The sequence below is a fragment of the Ambystoma mexicanum genome, chromosome 8 (assembly GCF_040938575.1).
Source record: "Ambystoma mexicanum isolate Mex_15411 chromosome 8, UKY_AmexF1_1, whole genome shotgun sequence".
Lineage (NCBI taxonomy): Eukaryota > Metazoa > Chordata > Amphibia > Caudata > Ambystomatidae > Ambystoma > Ambystoma mexicanum.
In genome coordinates this window covers 1,226,705,479-1,226,728,251 of record NC_090929.1, presented here as the reverse complement: position 1 = coordinate 1,226,728,251, position 22,773 = coordinate 1,226,705,479, and the positions used below count along the sequence as shown (strand labels likewise).

The window sequence follows — 22,773 nt, the reverse complement described above, 5'->3', positions numbered from 1 at the left end:
CTGTTACAATTCTGCATGCAGATTCTTCGCCTTCGCCTCCTGCCCCACCCCCTCCCCGCAACAGCCACAAATGATTTTCTATGCACTGTGTTGACATTTAACTATGAGGCAATTATAAGTCAGTCAGTCATACAGTTCAAATGCAAATGATTTAATTTGTTTCTTCCTTATGCATTTTGTAAGTATCTCCGCAGAGAGGAAAGGTCTGACAATACGATTGGCCACGAATATATATGAAAGTGGAAGTTGTCCGTCCAATACTAAAATGCAACTTTTTTTTGTGCAATCATAAGGCCTTTGTTTCAGGTGATTTTGCAAGTTTTGCACTCACTCTTGAGGTATGCTATTTAAAATGATCATCTTTCAAAATGCTGATATTTGTGTCTGTGCCCCTTGACACATGCTGTTAAATGTCTTTCCACCAGTTGTTCAGGTTTGTGCACGTGAATAGCATGTGGGGGAGGCCAGACAGTGGTTCTTTTCATCTATACAATCTACGGTCACGGATCACATTGAGTGAGCACATTTTATGTGGGTACAAATCTACGTGTAGCAATATTTTCTTTTGGGTGCAAACTGTCTTCATATGTATAAACATCGGTTAGCATGCTTTACCAGACTCCATACTCTAAAGATATGTAAAGTGCTTGTTCCCAGTCTCTCTTGTTCTTATTATACACATGCAAGCCACTATAGGAGTAGGTGTTCCATAGACACGTGTCACAAATGGCACAAAAAACACAGTCTCAAGAGCAGTTCACAGATTTTTATTATAACGTTTGCGGGTCCTATGGCCGTCCCTCTCTCTCTAGTATCATACACCCTCCTCCCTTACAAAGCAATCCTTATTCCCCTGTTATTTTTTCAAATTGCTTCTCCCTTAGTATGCTAAATCTCAAAAATAATCTGTGGTGGTAGCCTAAAGACGATGAGCATTCTCTTTCTAAACTCCCTCAGGGACTTCCTAACTATCCACAGGTTAGCGTTCTAAAGGGATTGTGCATAGTGCCCGGCAATGGCTCAGATGGATTTGTCCAAGATCAACCATGTCCACTCTTTCTATACCTTTCTACTCTGTCTCGTCTTCCCCAAACTCCTCCATCCAATCTTCTTTCTGTTCTGACCTCAAGCAGTAAACCCACACTTGCTAATCCTGTTCCGCCTTTGGTTCCACAGGTTTTTAACCACAAAATCGTGGCGAACCAAGTTCATGGTAGCAGTTCATATTCTTGGAGTTGGTCTTAATGCCAGTATCGCTAGGTTTTGTAACCATTATGTGTGCGCAGACCCCACAAGTGTTTCTTAGCGGGACAGTGCCATCTCTGTAAATGTTGCACCGATCAGCGGCTTCTTCGGGCAGCTCTCTCTCTCTCTCTGTCTCATTCTCGGGGTGGCTATGAGCTGCTTCTGCCTGGTGTGTGGGTTGTCTGTGTGAGCTGCAATATTTCTTGAGGTATAGTTGGTTCCCTCGCCATTTCAGTTTTCTTTTCTGGGTCAGACTGATTTTCTCGCATTAATGCACTCTTTGCTGCCACCCTCCATCTCAAGGGTACAACCGACTCTGAATGGCTCCCTAGTGGGGGTCCGATCACCGGCAAAGAGGGGTACCCATCCTGGCTTGACCAGGCCAGTTTACTGCCCTCGCCACAAACTGAACAGTATTTCAGCATTCCATCTGCATTATTTTTTTAATGCAAGTACCTTGGTCAACACCCCTCTCAGCACAAGGTAGGTCTACAGTTTTCCAAGTGCAACTTGCATTGGTGAGAGATTTCAGAGAAAGAGCATACATTTGTTTTACTTGAACCCCTTTCTCAGCTCGACAATCCCTTGATAATCCAAATATCCCACCAAAGAACCTTAACCACTGGGGGAAAGGATTTGTTATGTCAGGCTGGTGAAATTGACAGTATTAGTGTAAATCATTACCTGAAACATATTCTTTCTCGAGTCCTTGCTAGTCATTAGGGAAAGGGGCAGGCCCAAGCACTGTGCCTCTTCACAAACAAATAGATTTGTGCTGGTGTCTTCTGGCATTGGCATCTCTTTGAAAAAGGAGTAATTTATGTCTGCACATTTTATACCTGTATAGTGCAAACCACCACCAGCTGTCTGAAAGGGATCTTCATCAGTGGAAATGTCTTTTCACATCACAGAGGGACAGGATTGCAACCACCAGGACTATATTACTTTTTAGGCCTTCCTGCTGCCTATATTCAAGTTTAAGCTAGAAAGAATGCAAAGGTCTCCGACATTTCATTTAGCGAGAAGCTAAACCGAAATCTGTAGGAGCTTACTGTGTAAACCTAGACAGAAGGGTGAGCTAGGCTGCCTTGCCATTTAGATTTGCTAGCAAACTTTCCTGTGAGGAGCTTGGGTGAAGCAAAGGTCGAATCAGAAAAGCTGTGGTTTCTATGGAGCAAGCAGTGGCACATTCACATCTACGGAAACATCCTTGGCTAAACCATGCTGCCATGCCTAAATCCTTTATGTTAACCATATTATGGATTAACTTTAGAAGTGTAGGAAGGGTTGGCTGGACTGGTGGTTCACTTTGTTGTGCTCCACATTTATTTTACTTTAGGGCAACGCATCTTTCCCCCTTGGGGGAAAGAAAGCATTTCAGTGATGACGTGCAGGCTTGACTGAAAGTCACTCTTTACAGTATCTACAATTGCAAATCTGGGCTACGTATTGGGAGAAATGTAAGGAAGGGAGCAGATCGCTTTTCTTCTTTTGAGAAAATCCTTCAAGAGGTTTAGTATACAAAGGTTCTGAATATCTGCCACGTACAAAGGACTGAAACGTTTCCACTTTAAAGTCACGGAAAAGTACATGAAGGCTCGAGGAGGAGACCTGTGAACACTGGTGGAATCCTTAATTTAGGCATAGTCCTTTGGTCAGCACAAACAATACTTGTGCGATCTGGTCTCATTTGGAAATAAAACAGGTAAACCAGTAGGACAAAAGCAAAAAGATACAGAGCTGCTGAACTTTAGGAGAATTTTCCAAAGGTTCCCTTTTGGGAGCGTAAGAGGAATCAACTCATTGATTGTAAGCAGGGATTCCCTAAAGATATTTGTGACTTCAAGTAGTAGCTAGATAGAGCAATCAAGCCTTTACTCTTAGCTGGGGAATGTGTTGGCTAAAGTACAGTTGATGCACATAGATGGGCACAGACTATCAAATGTTGAGCAGAAAATAATAGATATTTATGACAGATGAACATCATTTTTTGGAAACAAGAGACAAAACATGTGGGGTCGACCCAAAAGGACACCAAACAACAAATTAAGTAAGTAATGATAATTCTTATGGGGTCAGTAGAGGTTTCAGTACTTTGAAATAGTTAAAACAATTCTAAAAGTCTTGCTACAAGAAACAATTGGACAAAAACAATAGGCAGCACCTGTAAATAGGTTACAGCTGTCAAAGGTAACCAACTTTGTAAGGGAGCTGGAGAGGTGGCTATTTTTCAGCGGATGAGGGATCACATCAGAGGATATCCAGATGTAGTTCAATTCAATCATGCAAGTAATTAAGGAAAGTGGATTGCAGAGGTGGCCCAGAGATTCAGAGGCAGACAATGTAGGATCAGGAGTCCATGATACAGGTCTCCAGGCGGAGCCTCCTGCCACAGAACATCATGACCAATGAGAGATTTGCAGCTGGTGGTCATCAAAAATTGAAGGCTTCTGGGGTGCTTTGCAGAAGTCAAGGAGACAAGTGTGCAGAGAAGGGAGATTGGTTGTCAGGAGTGGTCACAAGAGCTATTTTAGGCCGCAGGCAGAGCCCCTTGCGATGGATGTGCGAAGGTATCATGAGGCAAGACACAGGCAACAGATTCAAATGTATACTCAAAGTTTTATTTAACTTAAGAGTCGGGATGGAGTAAGGCCTAATTTGCCCTATGTTAAGGTGGGATTTCCCTACCTAAAGGATAGTTTGAGTCAGGATGCCCAACTTAAGTCTCTGTGCCCAAAACCTATACTTGCCCTCACAACCAACTGCATACAATGTGTAGGGATGTTGGTCTCAAACGAATAGTGTTCAAGAGAAAGTCCAGAGCTTCTTCCAGCTCTTGGCTTAGGATCAGCTTCTCCTTCTCTAGGTTCAAAATAGTTCCCTGAATATGGGGATTCCCTTCCTCAAGAGTTCAAGCTTTCTTGCTTCCAAAACAACAGTTCCTTGGAACACCTCCCAAGTCAGGCTTTCCATTCCCCAAGAGTCCAAAAAGTTCAACTTTCAAATTGACACAATCCCCTGGGACCCTTGCCAGTTCGGGACTTCTCGTCTCAGAGGTTCAGAGCTCCAAGCTCTCAAAATCAACAGTTCTGTTTCTTAACTTCATTTCAGACAAAGATGTAGCAACACAAACTTGAATTCACATCTGCTTTCATTGGCTTTTCCAAATAGGGCACTCGGTCTAGGCGCAGTTGTCGGACCACATGGTCCACCCATTACAGGTCACGGAATGAATACCTTTTCTAACTGCATCCATCTACACTTAGCCAGTGGTTCCATCTGACAATGATGCTTAGTTGATTCCTCTGTGCCACACTGTCCAGACCCTGCCCTGCGGCTGCTTTAGCCGCCATGCACTTTATTATTCTGGTTTGTATTTCTCTGGCTCTTGCCAACACAAGTCTCTCTCCGTTTGCCATACCTAGGCCCCTCTGGACTTTGGGCCACTTTTTAGTTTTCCATTTTTGTATCTCTTTAGTACTCTCTTGACTCTGCCTTTGCTTATTTCACACACTGTATTCCTTGACTCTTGTTTCATGCACCATTTGCTGTTGCTCCCTTCATGAGCATTTAACAGACTTTGTGCGGCATTCCCAAATGCTTTCAATACTTCTTACTCTGTGCAGTATTCACAATTGCTTTCAATCCCCATTTTACACTGTACAGGAATCAAGGTGCCTGCAATAGGTTATATAGTTCATTTGATCACTTAATAATACTTGTACAGCATTCAACAATAATTTCAGTCTCTTTGCCTTTCACTCGGCAGCTGCAAAGGACTTTGCTAAATGTTACCAGAGCACCCCGGTTATAGTGTATATTGGGTCTAAACTCACTGGTCCCACAGTGTTTTTCCTTCTGCTGCTTCTCCCTACTCTGCCTTCCTCTCGTGGTCTGTACCGCGCATCCCACCTGCTCTCCTGGCTCCCATTGGCAGCAGCTACGGGGTCCCAGGGAGCTCCACTGCTTCTCCCCACCAGACGCGCTTCAGCAGATGACAGGACCTCCGGACCCTCGCAAAGCCAACCACAGCTGCAGCATCCCCTTGTCCTCCAGCCTCCTGGGTCTCCAGCTTCCTTTCTTCCAGCCTGTTCCCCTTCCCTCAGAACAGCAGGCCTTTTTAGATCGTTCAGGTGTCTTTAGTGACCCAAGGTGTGGGTTGTTGGAGTTCTCATGCCTGACTCTGGAGGACTCCATTAGCAAGACATGCCTGGTTGTTCCTCTGGTATGCCTCCATAGTCCTCTTTAGGTCTGCTTTAATAAATAAAGCCTTTTCACCTCTGTTTGGTCTCCGATATATGTGTGTGTCTATGAAATGAGGATGTGTCCTCCTAGTTGGTCTCTTCCTCGTCCTCAGTACTAAAATGTTGTTTCTGGGGAACAGATTGAAAGGAGGTTAAGGGAAGGGGTTGACAATACCACACAGGGCTCAGGGAGAGATGGCTCATTATGAAAGTGAAAGGGGGGATACCATGTCTCACCTAAGGATATCATCTCCCCATTCCCAAAGTTCCCTCCACCGAGGTGATCCTTCCTTGCATATCCAACGCCAGGGTCGGGATCCAAAAAGGAGAGGCGGATTCAGGGGAACAAGTTGTGAGGACGCCCTCTGGTTCCTCACAGAGGAAGGAACAAGTACAAATGAAGCTGCAGAGCAGATGAAGCTGTAGTCTGAAGAGGCGACCCTGAAAACAGCAGCATCAGCAAAGAGTTTGCAATATGCTGATGTGTGTACGGGATTTCTAAATGGCAAAACCTAGCTAGGAAGCAACAGAGCACTGTACAAAGTGGGTGCACACAAATTGATATAATAAGGGTGCAGGTGTAGCTGAGGAGCTGGGATTGGTAGGCAGAGGTGGACGGAGACCTTTAAAGGGGATGGGGGCAATAGAAAGTAGTGGAGCAATTAGCAAGATGTTATTTGAAGAGTAGGGGTCTTCAGGTCCGGTCCTTCAAGAAGTGTAAAATGGGGGTGTCCAGTCTCAATTGTGTTGCAAACTTGTTCCAGCGACGGGGTGCAAGAGGGAAAACATGAAAACGATATTTTCCTGTGTTTTTCCTCTTGCAGTTCATTTTTTTCTCCAAATTGTCATTGCTGTGGCTTCTGTTGGTGTGCTGGCATTCGGAGAGGGGGAGTTTCTCTGCCAAGAAGAGTGGCCTTTTCAGTTGTAACTGCTTTATAGATGATTCAGGAGGTAGTTTTTAACCTGATGCATGCTTGAAAGGGTAGATAGTCCAGCTCTTTCAGGAAGGGAGTGATTTAGTTCAATTTTCTGAGTCCTGTTATGTGGCATGCTGTAGCATACTGTACAGCTGTTAGAGGTCCCAAGATGGCATCTGGGACTCCAATGAGTATTGTATTGCCACTGTCCATGGGGTACATGACTAGGGCGTAGACAATTGCTTTGAAACCCGGGGCAGGGATGTATGGCATGAATTTTTAGAGGCGCACAAGTTGGTACCATGCTGCATTAATCACCTTGGCGTTTTGAATGAGAGGTCACACATAATAAAACCAAGAGATTTTACACTGTGTGAGAGTTGAGGCATGAATCCGTCGAGCTTCAGGTCCGACAGCCAATTCTAGAGATCAGTGCTTGGTGGGGTTTCCTAGAAGAATGAGTTTGGTCTTTGTAGGGTTGAGCATGAGGTAGATATGCTGACAAACAGTTTGAGTCAGCAAATGCTCTAGTCTGGGTTTCATGCTGCTGGACGGGACAGTTGAGGTTCTGTACCAGAGCCCAGCATAGCCATTTTGGTAAATCAGAAGAAGGAGTCAGACAAAGGTGTGGCATTTCAACTCAAGGTTTGATTCAACAAAAAGGAATATGACCTTTCTTTCCCTACAACTAAAGGGATTGCCCTACCTAACTGAATACTAACTCGGGTGCTCATCGTTAGGGTGGTTGTCAAACTAAAGTGTCCATCCTCTGTCCAAAAAAACTATCCTACTTTGACCATATCCCTAACCAAAGGTATTCAGCAAACAAACAAAAAAGGTGACTAGGAGAGTGACTCCCTTCTACTGGTCCAGCCTTAAGGGCTGACTTAAAATAGTCTCTGGCAATAAATTTGATAAATCCTTGTAACTCCTCTCAGGGACTTCTCTGGGCTTGGTTAAATGCCCAACAATTCTTCTTCAGTGATGTATGGATTTTCTTCTATTGTAACTCCCAAAATGTTTCTGGCTTTGGCCGTCAATACCACAACCATGGGGACTACTCCCATGGTGACTTTTGTTCTTGATATCCCTTGAGCAATTACTGTAATGGACGGGATTACTCATGAGGTACTCTTTAGTCTTGATACTCTCTCTGTAATTACAGTGACCAGGGAGATTACTCCCGAAGTACTCTTCAGTATCGACGAAACCCCTACCGAGTCTCCTTTGACTCCCGTGACCTTCTTTATCCTGGGACGCTGGTCTTGTGTCTTCTCGCTGGATTTTCTTTTTTTTTTGTTCTCTCACGTTGTCTATGCGGCTCACTGGGCCTTTTAGTGTCACCGTAGTTGAAGGACTGCACAGTCCATCTCCCAGAGGTAATACCACCGTTGCCCTTTCTCCAGCTTCTGCACAGGTTGTGTCTCCACTCCATGACGAAGGGTTCTTCTGAGCCTTCCACATCTTCATGACCAAAGACTAGCTTCTCCTTCTCATTTCCTCATTTCCAGGTTTGAATCTCCCAGGGTCAGGGGTTGACAGGCTTCAAAAGCCAGGTTCCTTCTTGCTTTTATTTATTTAGCATTTTTAAAGCGCTCACAGAGCCCGCGGTCATCGAGGCGCAGTTACAGGAATTGTTCTTTTTTTTGTTGCGTAATAGTTTTCTTTTGTCTTAGTTGCGTATTTATAACACGCTTAAACACCCATAGGTTTCTAAGCGTAGACCCGGGGATCAAACCTGTGTTGCTTCGTGTCGTCTTGCCTGGGTCCTCCCGAGCGGAGTGCCAGAGTCTTTCTTCTGTATCAATTAGGTATTCTCCATGCTTGGGGCCACCCTCTTCTTAGTACGGTCTAGACTTGGGAAAGGAGTAGTTCACATCACTCCTTCAATTTTCCTCTTCTCAGTATTTTTGAGAGATGACTTATGATCACTCTGTATGTTCTTTCTCGTGTAGGTATTGTCATGTCTTATATAAGGAAAGGAGAGAGTATTACAATAACAGACAGCAGTCGCTTTGTTTCTTGGAAGACTTCAGGGGTTGCATAGTCTCAAGGATACAAAGGATAGGGAGTTCCATCACGGAATGGGAGTCCTTATCCTTACCTCCCTGTGAGGTCCCACTTTATGCCACTCTGGCAGGGAATGTTGGGTAGCGGCCTCACCTCCCTAGGCTCACAGGGAAGGACTCCCCTCTGGAGAAGAGATCCCATGCATCGTCACACCATGCATTCTGGCCTCCAGCAGCAAACCACTGGTCCTAGTCAGGGAGCAAATGTCTACCAGCATGGTAGAATGGCTGCACCACAGTTCAGCCCAGAAGAGGGTGAAATGCTGCCACCAGCCTGTTACTATTACACACGTTTAAACTATCCCTACCCTAGTATCCATAAGCACTACCAATTCAGAGCATAAAAAAAAAGTTACAGTTCCTATGCAGCTTTGGATTAAGCCTTATTGAGGAAACAAATGGAGGTCAGCACAGTAAAAAGTCAAACATTTTAGGGCACTCACTCAGATGGGGAAAGGGAACTTTCTTTAGGGCCTAGTTCTGGGAAAAACAGAACACAGTATGTGAAGCCCCTCAGATATTTTAAACAGTGCATAATATTCAAGGAGATCGGAATTTTAAGACACATATTTGTAAATACAAGTCTAATACTTACAGTAACCAGATCTAAAGATGTTTGCCCCTCTTGGTTTTTCATTGTAGGGTCAGCTCCATGAGACAATAGCAAGGCACATAGTTGTGTTCTTCCTTTCTGGGCAGCTTCATGCAGTGGTGTGAAAGCCCACTTGTCCGTAGCATTTACAGAGGCGTTACATTTGATAAGCAAGGCTGCTAAGTCCACATGCTGCAAAATACAAAATACAAAGGTCAACTTAAATTTAATGTAATTTATAATGTCCAGCAAGACATAATAAACTCCATCTAGACAAAGAGAACTAAAACATTTGAGGAGCCAATCAACAGAGATCAAAGATTCAATAAAACAGAGGAGTGTTCCGGCCCTTTCTGAAGGGGATCAAGTGACAAATACTCCGGATCATCAGTGGCAGGGTGTTCTAGTATCAGCAACAAAATACTGAACACTTTATATTACCTCTTGTTTTACATGTGGACTCTGGGATATTCAAAAGTTAACCATGTCTGGAGTTTAATCAGGCAGTATTTTCATTTCTGGATATTTAGGGCCAAGAATCTTCAAAAATACTCTTTCCCGAACTAGGAGACGAAGTGGCTGCCTGAAAACTGAGGTCGGCTGTGTCTTTTAGCCCAAACATAAGCCTGACTCCTGCATTTTGTGTCAATTGCAAACATTGCACCTATTAAACCGTGATACCTGTTGTCATGTCATGGATATTGAGCAGCAAAGAGGTCAGACATTGAAACACACTGAACACAGACTTTATCAACACGTGTGCCCAGACGTCCCGCACAAAGAACAGGGGCTTTTGCTGGTCTCCTATGGATCTCTAGAGCCGAGGAAATTGCCTCCTTACCATGCCGTCAACAGACTGTAGTGATTGATGTTTAACATAGCCCCAGATGTCCGACACAAAGAGCAGAGGCTTTTGCTTGTCTCCTATGGATCTCCAGAGGCAGGGAAGTTGTCCCCTTACCGTGTCCTCTATGAAAGCTCATCACTCCTCCACAATATTTCACTAGATTAGTACACAACTTCTCAATCTGTGTAGACCAGGAGCCGGTTTCCAAGAAATGGATCCCAAAGTAGTCACATGCACACTTGCGCCAGTCTGGCACCATTAACATTAATGCACAGCTCTCGTTAATGATAGACATTATGATCAACCAGTACAAACTATAGATGGAATGTTTTCTTATCAAATGTAAAGAGCTAGGTCTACTATTTCCAGTATATTAGACTTAAGATCCAACAATGCGGACTCTGTACTATGTGCTCTACGGAACAAAGACTGTCTATGGCTGAGTATCTGGTGTTTCTCCATATGATTTTGCACTTGTAAGTAGGCAGCCCGGTCTAGGATCTTAAGCAAGAATTGAACATTGGAAATAGGCCTGTAATTGGAAAGCAGACAAGGGTCAAGGGACGGTTTCTTTAGTAAAGGTGACACCGAGGTGTGCTTGACGTTAGTAGGCACCAAACCTTCCTTAAATGAGTAATCCAGAGGATCCACTTTTGTGAGCCATGGATCTGGAGGCTGTGTAGTGAGGCAGTGACGCGTGTGAAGTAGGAGGTCTGTTGAGTGCTCTGCGGGCGAGATGCGGGAGCCTGCCAGCGGTTCTCTGGGGACAAACAGGTGGCCAGCTGGCAAGTGTGGTTCCATGCTGGGGCCACTGTTGTTATCCTGCACACAGATAATCCTGATCAGCGTGAGGAGTGGGCGCTGCGACGCGCTGCCATGGGACGTGATGCCCGCCATAGCTGCTGCAGACCTGGAGAGGCCATTGGAAGCGACGACCCTGACCGGAGCAACGTGTTAGAGGTGGCGATGCTGCTCCAGTTGAGGGTTAATGCCAGCCCATATTCAATAACAGAGCCACAACACCAGTAGAGGCAAGAGAGCACAAACCTGAAATACATTGGTGGAGAACACTTTACTGTGCTGCATTTCACAACGTGGCAACTTTGGTAAAATTGCCATTACTGCTGCAGTTGCGACATCACGTTGGGCGTCTGGGTGCACTAACTTGTACAAATGTAAATGTGGTTGGGGACACTCATCTTGGCCCAGGCCTAAGGGCACATTGCTAGCAAAGATTGGTGGTGGGAGACTTGGGAGGATGGAGGGGAGATCAACCCCGGCATACCACAGCCTCTGTTAGTTGCCACCATCTTTGGATACTGATCCGTGGATAACCGGAGCATCAGTTGTTGAGAGACACTGCATACATGAGACAAGGAAACGGGAAGAGGAATGGCCCCATGGACTCCTACACAAATAACCCTCACAAAGTTGCTATGGTGGTTGATGCAATGGCGAGCGAGCGTGAGGGGGTCCCCTGACAATTCACCTATGGATCCTCACATGACGGCAATGCAGGCGGGGCTCACCTCAGTAAACTCTAAGGTTGACGACATATTCGCCAACATCATCTCCATGCGTACTAAGTGAGATAAGGACAGGGACTGGATCACAGTGGTGGAAACGCAGGTCAGAGACCTGGAGGACATGGTTGGGAGGCATGACCCAGATCAGATCTTCAAGCCTTTAAGAAGGAGCTGCAGGTGGTACGCATAAAAAGTGATGGCTTAGAATCAAGCTCTTGCCGGAAACAACGCTTGGATAGTGGGGATTTCCATGAAAGCGGTCCTTGGACCTATGAAGCCTTTCGTGGAGGGCATGTTGAAGGCTATGTTCAGTGATGCACGGTTCTCTACACAGTTCTTGGTTGAAAGGGCACATCGCTGGCTGGCTCCACTTCCTTAACGTGGGGCACTTCCACATACGATCACTGCAAGAATGTTGAACTATCAAGATCAGGACTTAATCCTGAAGATGGCGAGGGAGAAAGGAACATTACTGCACGAGTCAGCGAGGGTACACATTTACCCGGATTTCTCTTCAGGGGTCCAGGCCACCAGACGTACATATGATCACGTAAAGCGTCTACTGCGAGACAGGCAGGTGCAATACGCCATGATGTTCCCAGCCAAACTGCGCACACAGTATGGGACAGGAAGCTGTGGTGTACATTGAGCTATCTATACCAGTCCCAGTGGGTGGATGTCCAGATGCGTGACGGAAAGATCGAGAATCCTCGACGGCGCAATCAATGTCTGGTGAACGAGTAGTGTTTGGCCCACTGTTTTTCTTGATACTTCATTGATCTGCTCTGCCAAGCTACAAAGGATGCTAAACTGATTGCAGTGGAGCTTCAAGGTTAAGTTGGTGTTCGGAGTGTGCTCCCTGAATTTTCAGAGCTGGCATGTTATGGGGTACACTATCAAGTTGGAGTGGAAGGTGCAGGGGGGTGGTTGACAAGGGGGGTGGGTTCACAAGTTAAAATGTTTGACGGTCGTACTGGTGGCAGCAGAAGCTCAATAGTTGATCGGGGCACAATGTGGCTTGACATATGTATACGACCATGGTGGATGATGGAATAGGGGGTGGGGATGGCCTCTCGATTAAATTACTTGTGTGGAATATGCATGGGCTTAATAACCCGGTCAAGACCAGGCATATACTTTATGTCAATAGACAGGGCCCTAAAATACTTATGCTCCAGGAGACACATACCCTGGGTAGGAGGCAGGAAACCTTTGCACGCAAATGCGGCCCCTTGCGATATTACACCGACTATTCCTTGCAGCTGCATGGCCTTCTTACCATTGTACATTACATGTTGGGGTTTCAATTCTCTAGGAGCTGTGTGGACCAGCTGAGTTGATGTGTCATAATCTGGGACGCACTGGTGGGCAGACTAATGGTATTGGTTAACACGTATGGCCCAAATGTGGATGGACCCCGAGTTCTATCAGTACATTTCAAACAAAATGACGAACTCTGATAGGGCGTTGATTATTTAGGACGGACCTGAATATTATCATGGATAATCAAGTGGATAGGACAACTAGTGCTAGCGGCACAGACATGCACCTTGGTAGATGTATGGTGTGAATTGCACCGGAGTGTGAGAGAATATACATATTACTCATCAGTCGATGACTCGGGATCTGAGATGATGTTGGCGGTTCAGGATTGTAGCATCTGTCCTCGAACATTATCTGACCATTCCCCTGTTGTGCTCTCATTAGTGTTGGCACACTGCCCTAAACGGCGACCGCTATGGTAGATGGCATGCTGAGGAATGCAAACCTGGCACTCTGATATTGCTAAATTCTTTGCAAATGATGAGGGATTATGCAGTTGATTTCTACAGGCGTTCAAAGTGTGGAGTAGCGTGGTGCTTCTTTACACATCAGCTGGTGCCCTTAAGGTTCTTCGGCAGGAATTGAATGAGGTTGAGACACAATTGAGGGGGCTGGAGAATGACCATGGTAGAACACAGAATGGGGTTGTGTTGCGACTGATGACAAGCGTGCCAAGTTTCATGGGAAATACTATAGAATACCATATATGTCCAGACCAGTAAGGGCTAGGAGATCGGGTGAAAGCAGGTAAGCTACTGGACAGAAGATCTATGGCTGAAAGCTTAAGTCAAGCTTAAGTCAATCTTAAGTCAACCTGTCACTGGGTTACAAGGGCGGGACGGTACAATATTAGTGAGGGACAACGATATTAATGAGGTATTCCGGCCATACTATTCAAGTCTATATGTCAATTGTGACACTAACTGACAAAGCACTTACCCAGTTCTTACATGATATTGAGCTACCTGCACTATCTATGGAGGCAGGACAGGTCCTGGAGCAGCCAGTGATGGAAGAGGAGGTAGCTGCTGCAGTGAAATCGTTGGGTTCTGGGAAGGCGCCGGGTTAGGGCAGTTTGGAGATCGAATAATATAAGGAATTCCAGCAGGAGCTGGCACACAGACTGCTGAAGGTGTGGGAGGAACCCCTTGTTAGGGGAGGGCTACCACATTCTATGCGGGAAGCTTTTATAACAGTATTGCTGAAGCCCAATAGGCCTTCCCATGGTGTGTCCTCAGACAGACCGTTATCTTTAATTAATGCAGATGCAAAGTTGTTTGGTAAGATACTTTCCACACGACTACTACCATACATGTCCCAGCTGGTACACCTGGACCAGTCAGGATTCATCCGCACTAGATCTACTGGCCGAAATCGGAGAAGGATGTTCAGTGTAATCTCACAATTCAATCCCCAAGCTAGAGCAGTTGCTGCGTCATTAGCTTTCGATTGGGTCTCGTGGTGCTACTTGTTTCAGGTGCTGTGTCGATTCAGGTTTGGCCCGGATTTCACTCAATGTATACAACTATTGTATGCAGGTCCAACAGCCAAATGATATCTGATCTATTACCATTGGGGAGGGGAAACAGACTGCAGTGTCCTCTCTCTCCCGTTTGCACTTACGATTGAGCCGCTCACTGCATTAATCTCGGATGTTCATGTCATAGGGGAATTAGGATGACATGCCCACCCCAGGTAATATCGCTGTATGCAGACGATGTGCTATTATATATTAAGGACTCCGAGCAGAACCTTGACCCAATCATGAGGGATGTGCATGCATGAATTCTCTCAGTTCTCTGGATATTAAATAAATAACACAAAATCTGAATTGTTCCCCCTCACGCCCTCTACAGTACAACCAGCTGACCTTAGGGGATGTTGCTGGGCCCCTCTGCGTATTCAGTACCTGGGAATAAATGTGTCAAGCTGTTGTACATCGACAATCATGAGATATATATCTACAACAGCCGAAAAACGCGTATGGGTGGATTTCATTGATGAAGATAGTTGTGCTCCCAAAATTGCTGTATTTATTTGGTAATGTCCCCATATGGCCTAGGGGAATATTCTTCAACAAGATTAGATCAATTGATCGTGCAAAAATATACAGTCAAATTTCTACCTTTTAGGTGAGTCTGCCAGTACATTTTGCTTTCCAGTTGTCTACATAGGTATATACCCCTATTTTTACTGTCCAATAGCTTCAACTGTTATGATTTAGGTATTTTCCTTTTGCGCCAACTAGATTGGTATATACATTTATCAAATTGCTTTCTCTACCCTCTTGTTTTCCAAATCTAAATAAAAATGTGTACACACTTGGTACTGTTCCAAAATTCCCCAATCTTTTATTTCACGCTTTCATTGTGCTCCTTACACATCCGTTTTAGACCTATTTTCCTCTTCTTTTTAAAAGAGGCTCACCAGGAGAGAATTCTGTATTAGTGACAAACAAAATAAATTGTATCAAAATAAAAAAATGTCATTAATGAATTGTATTGCCATTCTTAACATCAAATGGAGTTATCCACTCACCCTTTCTTAATGTCAATGTGTTGCTAAGTTTGTCTGAATTGGCGGTTCAAAGATGACCCTTACATTGTTCCTTTTCTTTTTCGCTTATTTCTTATTTAGATGGATAGTCTCCTTCTTACTCTTAGCAAATTGAAGCCTTTGTGCTGGTTCAAAGAGATAGCAAAGGGGGAAAAAAAAAGAAAGAAAAAGAAATTGCTTTTCCTTTCATTCTTAAGATGTTCTTTTAGCTGGTTGTATCATTATTTATCAGGGATGCAGGTTTTTAGAAACAATAAAAGGTACAGGCAATAATTATTTGTTACCTTTTTTTTTTAAAGCAAGAGGATGCGATTGTCCTCCGCTTCGAGCTTCCGATCCTAGACTCGAATCTAGCATCACTTTGGCAGTCTTTTTATATTGTTTTGATTTACCCAAGATGACGTCATTACGCTCACGTTTATAAGCACAATGACGTCATCGCGTCAATGTGTGAAGCGGCCATCTTTTCTTTTTTTAGTGAAACGCTGGCGAAAATTATATTCTCTGGCCTTAAGCTTTGTTAGGGAAAAGACATTAAATGCGTCATTTAAAATAGCATTTCAGATTTCTTCATACTTTCTTTATTCTGATTCTATTTGGTTTACTTGTCATTTATTTTTAGAGTTTATTATTTTTTGCTTTGATCGCTAACTCGCTAATTTTTGGGTCAGCTTTTAATATGAATTATTACCTGTAGTATGTCTTTCGGTGGAGCTTGTAGAAAGCACCATTGATTTGCTAAATCAACCCTCTCAGGGTAACAGCCCCTTAAGTACTTCATAATTTACTGTAATTGGCAAAATCGGGACTGGCTCATGCCTCCATCAAGGTACATCTGGGGGCTATCTCCTGCTACACCAGATCGCCGGGACAGTCCTAGTCAAAGAGTGCATTAAGGTACTGTTATGCTCGTTCCCCCCAGTGAAGGCTCCGGCCCCGGTGTGCAACATCAATGTGGTGCTGACTAGGCTCATGGGGCTCCCATTCAAGCCAATGCATTCAGCTCCGCTCAAGTTTCTGCCGTGGAAGACAGCGTTCTTCGTGGCTATCTCCTCTGCAAGACAAGTGGGTGAGATCCAGGCCCTGTCATGCAAGCGTCCCTACTTGACTTTCCAGGAGACGAGAGTGGTGCTGCGGATGCACTCCTTCATGCCCAAGGTTCGGTCGGAATTTCGTCTCAACAAGCTCTTGGTGTCTTGGTGTTACCTGTGTTTTTTCCGACGCCTTTGTCGTCAGCTGAAAGGACTTTGCACTCGCTCGATGTGGCTAGAGCGCTGAAGTTTTATGCAGCCTACACAAAGTTTCCGGAAAACTTCTCAGCTTTTTGTGAACTTTTGTCCTGTGAACCTTGAGAAGGCCCTGTCCAAAGCTTCCGTTTCCAGGTGGCTCTGTATCAGTCACTGTCACCGGTTGGCAAATCGACCGCTGCTTGTCATTTCTTGAGCCCATTCTACCAGAGCAATTGCTGCTACAATGGCATTCCTGTCTGGTGTGCCCCTGCTGGACATTTGCAGGGATGCTACGTGGAGGTCGACGCACACCTTCACGAAATTCTACTGCGTCGACAGGGATTCCAGAGAGGAGTCCAGAGCTGGCCAAGCAGTGCTGCACAACCTGTTCGCTTGAAAGTGAGCCTGGTGAGGAGGGAAGAGATTGCTTCTGTTGAGCCTTGCCAATGCCTGTGGTTGTGCATGTATGTACACTGCTATGTATTCTTTATTCATGAGCATGTGAATCCATGCTAGAGAAGGAACAAGTTACTAACTGTTCTCCAGCATGGGGTCTGGCATGGATTCACATGCGAACCCTCCCACCTGCCCCTCTGCGGCTCTTCTCTTGATCCCACTGCCACTTTACGTGCTACCAAATCTGAAGATGGCTACCAGAGGAGGGGCTTAGGTAGAGGGCATTCATTTGCTGGGGGTAGTATGACCCAGAGCTCAGTGATTGGTTTATAGGAGAAAGAGTTTAGAAACAAAATTGGAGCTGTTTTTTCTTTTACCGAGGATTCACAGCCTGACGGGGAATATTCATGAGCATGTGAATCCATGCCAGACCCCATGCTGGAGAATTGCCTTTTCCTTTTCAATCAGGTTTAGCTACTAATCTTCATGATGTTTCTTTAAAACATGTTATGAAGAAGTGAGATGTGGCAGTGAAAATGAAATAAGAAACCCTCATGTTGTCATTAGGGACTGCAAGTCCCATAAGACTAAGTACTGGGACGAGGAAGATGACAGAAGATGAGCAGTACTATAAGAGTGGTCAGTTAACTAATACAGATTGCCCACACCTGAGGGAGACAGTCCACCTACTGCCTGGGCATATTGGCACTGCAGGGTGTGGGGCACAAAGAAGTGGGCCAAAAGCGCTCCCGAATAAGAACTGTGAGCATGGGGAGAGACATTAGAGCAGAAGCATGCAGGAGAGGCAACGTACCTCAACGAGAAGAGGGAAACAACACCTGGTCACTGAAATAAACTGGCATGGACACAGGAACAAAGCCCAGAGAGCCACCGCCATAGGGACAGCGGGGGGAGACTGTTCATAACGCCTCAAAGAGTAGAAGGCCAAATAAATCAAAATGAGGAAGAAGCAAACAAACTAGCATCGACTCCTTTGCGAAAAAGTCTGGTAAAAACCAACCTACCCCATTAGAGGCAAACATGGTTTCAACTAGCTCTCCCACAGCAGGTGGGAGGCGGAAGCAAGGGCCCAATATTGGAGGCTACAGCAGCCCTAAAGGCGTCCTTGGAAAATAAGATGGACACAGCCATGGTGGATATGGGCCTCCTACGGCAAGATGTACGGAACCCGACATACAGAGTGGGTACGGCAGAACAGAAGAACACCACAGACGTCGCTACCACCAGGACCCAAATGTCTAATATGTTACATCGGGTGAAGATCCTGCAACAAAGAGCGGAAGATGTAGAAGGGAGGGCTCAAAGGAATAATATCCGGATTGTTGGACTGCTAGAGGGAGAAGAGGGCAATGACCGCACCAATTACGTGGAACATCTGCTGTTGCAGGAGATTGGGGCAGGCACACTATCCTAAGGCTTCGCGGTGGAGAGGGCCCACAGAGCCACGACCAGGAAACCCAGACCGGGAGCTCCCCCGAAGATCAATGATTGCCAAGATCTTGATTTTCAAAGATTGGGAAAAAATATTTACATACTCAAGAGAGGTGGGGGATGATAACCAGGAACAACTCTAGAATAACAATCTATCTGGACTATATCGCTATGGTTCCGAAACAAAGGGCACCTTAGAGTGGCGGACATACGTTACATGCTGCTGTATCCTGCCAAACTGAAGGTCATACATGAGGACAGATCGCATTTCTTTGAGACGACGGAGGAGGCCCATGTATGGATGGACCAGCAGGGTATCCCTCAGCAGTGACCCAGAACAATAATGATGGAAACCTACCCCGATGATAATCCGGGTGAACCTAACTTGGGGGAGAATATCTCGGCACCACAGACATTACGCAAGCCAGAATGAAAATAATAACGGAGTGACGGGCTTCAGTTCTGCTGCAGAGGATGACTGGACACACAACCCCCCAAGAACTTTACTAGTTCAGAGGTCAGTTTCAAGGCATCACGCTGCGGCAGGCCAGCCCCACCTCGGTGGCCGGTGCAAGAGAAGCAGCAAGGCCCGAGCAGAGGGAGGGTGGCTGGGCATTTAAAAGTTGTAGTTAGTCAGTTGTTTGGTTGGTTGGTGAAAGGCACGAATAGTGCAGGAGGCAAAATACAAAGATATAGATGGCACGGGGCAAGTGGCGACAAAGCTGACGAGGATCAAATGAAGCAAGGCCGGCAAAACATCCCCAGTCTGAGGTCCCTGGCGGCACGGGCGCAGAATGACATTAAGGAAGGGAATATGACGGACTGCACATGGGGAGCTAGGACAGCACAGACTAGAGCCAGAGAAATGAGAACCAAACGAGCGGGCTTGCAGAGGGCAGTGGGAAGGGCCTTGCCGCAGGGCACACCACAAAGATGGGTCGGGACGAGGTAACTTTTGCAACCTGGAACTTCAGAGGCCTCAACGCCCATGTCATGAGACTCAGAGTATACGCCTGGCTCAGGAGGATGAAGGTCAAAATGGCGATGCTACAAGAGACTTGTTTGACGCCTGAGAAGCAAGCCAGAGTGGGCAAGAAATGGGGTGGAGAAATGTACAGCTCAACATATTCAAATTATGCTAGGGGGGTGCTAATATGGGTGGCTCCAGGGATCCCATTCCAGTTGATAAAGCAAGATTTGTGATAGTACATGGAATGTTGGAGAACAAGGAAATATGCTTGACACATACGCCCGAATCACAATGCAACTGAGTCCTTCAGGAAAATAGCACCCAAACTGAACCAATACAGAGAGGCAACCTTCATCTGGGCAGGTGACTACTATTGCACCCTGGACCCGCTCCTGGACAGATCGGATGATAAGTATAGGATGCCAACACCACCAGCAAAGGCTTTACAAATGATCCTGAACCAACTGCACTTGGCGGACATCTGGAGTAAGGTAAATGGCAGAGGGAGAGGGTATAAACATAGCGCCCCCCACAGGACATTCACACACACTGACTACGTATTTACAGGCAATGAATATTTAAGGGAATTCACAGGGACAAACATTAAGGCACGAACACCATCAGACCACGCACCATTGCTAGCAACATGGGCACATACGTATAGGGAGGACCCTAAACCAAAGTGGTGGCTGAGGGAAGAGGCACTGAAGGAGGGCGAGTTCCAGGAAAAGTTGCAAGACAAGATAGAAGATTATTTTGAGCACAACACTGGAAGCGTAGAGAGTAACGGTATGATTTGGGATGCCTTTAAAATAGTGGTAAGGGGGCGGCGCTCTGGCGGATCTCGGGGAAGTGGAAAGGGAGATAGAATTAGCTGAACACCAAGCAGGTATAACAGGAGAGGAATCTGGGGAACTCACGACGTTGAGATTGAGATGTGTTGCAATCTGGAGGCGATTGGGAAATTGGATGACGGGAAATACATACAGAGATTGCATGCAGAAGGGAACAAGCATGGCAGGCTCTTGGCCTGGCTCACCAAGCAGGAGATTAAGAATGACCCAATTAATGCTATAAGAGACGAAGCAGGGGAATAGGTCAGGACCCAAGAGGGTATTAACAAAATATTTTCACAATTCAATGAGCAATTGTACGCTCCCGAACCAGCAGTGGAAACGGGTGTTATAGTTGATGCCTTAGCCGAGATCAGACTACCAAAGTTAGCGGAAAAGCAGGTTCACAAACTTGAGGCCCCCCTTACAGTGGAAGAATTAGAGTCCGTATTACTGAGCTCCCATCTGGCAAATCCCCAGGACCCGACAGGCTCCCAGACGCGTTTTACAAGGAATACAAAAGGCACCTTAGCACCCAGGCTGTTGGAAAACTGTCAGGAAGCGTACGAGAAGGGGCAGTTGCCAGACAGCATGTCGGAATCGGTCATTATACCTATCCTTAAACTGAGGAAATCACCACTAGAATGTGCCTCCTACAGGCCGATCTCCCTGATTAACCAAGACTCCAAAATCCTCACGGCTGTCCTCGCTAACCGGGTGATACCCACGCTGATCCATTCTGACCAAACGGGCTATGTCCCGGGAAGGAACAAAACTTGGAATCTGCGTAGACAAGACGAATCATAGCCGGGGCAAATGCACCATAGCGGCACTAGACGCTGTTAATTCATTTGCTTCTGTGAATTGGGAGTGGCTTCTGAGGGTTCTCACTCACTTTGGAATGGGAGAGGGGTGCCTCCGCTGGGTCAGGTTGCAATATAAAAATCCCAGGTGGTACCGAAGTGGCTGTTGGGCTGTGGGAGAGACCCTTCTTTGCTGTTCTCCCGCGTCTCAGTCCCCAAGAGGAAGTTAGCAGCTTTGAATTTTGCCATAACGTGGCACGTCCATTCACTGCTTTGGACTTGCGTTCCATCGTTAACTTTGAGGCCCTGCCCCCTCCACCCGATGCCTCCACCTGACGCCGGCCAAGCCTACTTCACACCACTTCCTAGCGCACCTGCGCTCGCACCTAAGTGGTACCGAAGTGGCTGTTGGGCTGTGGGAGAGACCCTTCTTTGCCGTTCTCCCGCATCTCCGTCCCCAAGAGGAAGTTAGCAGCTTTGAATTTTGCTGTAACGCGGCACGTCCATTCACTGCTTTGGACTTGGTGAATATTATTGTTCTTTTTTTTTCCCTGTTCAGAGCGGACTTTGCCTCTGGACTTTGTGATCACTATTGTGCATTCTTTATCCCTGATCAGAGCGGACTTTGTGGATTTTGCTCTTCTTTGCTGAACACTGGTACTCACGTAGCTCTTTTATTTTCTCTCTTTACAGCGTTCCAACGTTAACTTTGTTGCCCCGCCCCCTTCACTTGACGCCTCCACCTGACGCCGGCTAAGCCTACTTCACGCCGCTTCCTAGCGCACCTGCGCGCGCACCTAAGTGGTACCGAAGTGGCTGTTGAGCTGTTAGGCGGTGAGGAGGTGAGGTGGGGGCTCCACAAAAACAAAAAATTTTTTTTTAAAAGAAGGGAGAAACCTCCCTGTACAATTTTGGCCTCTCTACCTGCTTTTAAGGCACTCTTTATTGAATTTGCTTTAGGCAGCTACTTTGTGTGTGAGATCTCCGGTCATTATTATCTTTGTGAGTTCCGGCCACTAGAGCAATATTGAACTCTTAAGGTCTCTGGGATTCTGTGGCATTTTGATTTCTCCCAAGTGTATCTACTCAACATGGCCACAGTGTTAAGAAATGGGAAAATATGTCTCCCAACCCCGATTCCCAAGAACCCTAATGCTGTCCCCTTAAATGAGGATCAATGCCCCCCTGAACCAAACAATGAAAACAATATGGTTGAATCCAAGAGTAACTTAGTGGACTTGGGGCTAAGGGGAGAAATAAATGAGCAAAAAGAGATCTAGGTTGATATAAATCTGGAGGTGGTGGGAGACAATGATTGTTTGATGAATATGGCTGTAAATAAAAAAATAAAAAAATACAGATATTAGACAGGAAGTGGACCTATCACATATGGTTGCCCAAGTAAATGCAAGGGGCAGCGGCAATAAGTCGGAGGATGAGGATGTTTTATTTATTCATGGGGGTTTATCGTTTGACTCTCAAGTTCCCATCCAGACAAGTTTCTTAAGTGTTAGAGAGATTCCGACTGCACAATAGTCTGTGGAGCAATCTGAGGAGTTAGAGGATACAAAACTGGATGTCTTGATGTCGCAAACTGTGAAATTAGAACTAAGTAAATGTGTAAGGCTTTCAAGAGGACCCTCTACCCCGTCAATGCGGCATGTAATGGTGTTGACAATGTTCACCTTTTTAACACACTTCCTAGAATGCAGACCTTGACACCACATAGAATATTCTCTGCCAGTCCGAAATTCCTTCTTCCCTCAGCCTC

The 22,773-nt window shown here is 45.8% G+C and overlaps 1 protein-coding gene across 3 annotated transcripts in view; it reads right to left on the bottom strand.

Moving 5' to 3' along the window:
- The window catches only part of TNKS2 (tankyrase 2), a 2,182,082-nt gene that overhangs the window by 1,000,521 nt on the left and 1,158,788 nt on the right, over positions 1-22,773 (bottom strand). For all 3 annotated transcript variants that reach the window (XM_069611330.1, XM_069611331.1, XM_069611332.1), the window contains exon 18: positions 9,071-9,259. In XM_069611330.1, the coding sequence (XP_069467431.1) occupies positions 9,071-9,259 (189 nt within the window). The remainder of the gene's footprint in view (positions 1-9,070; positions 9,260-22,773) is intronic.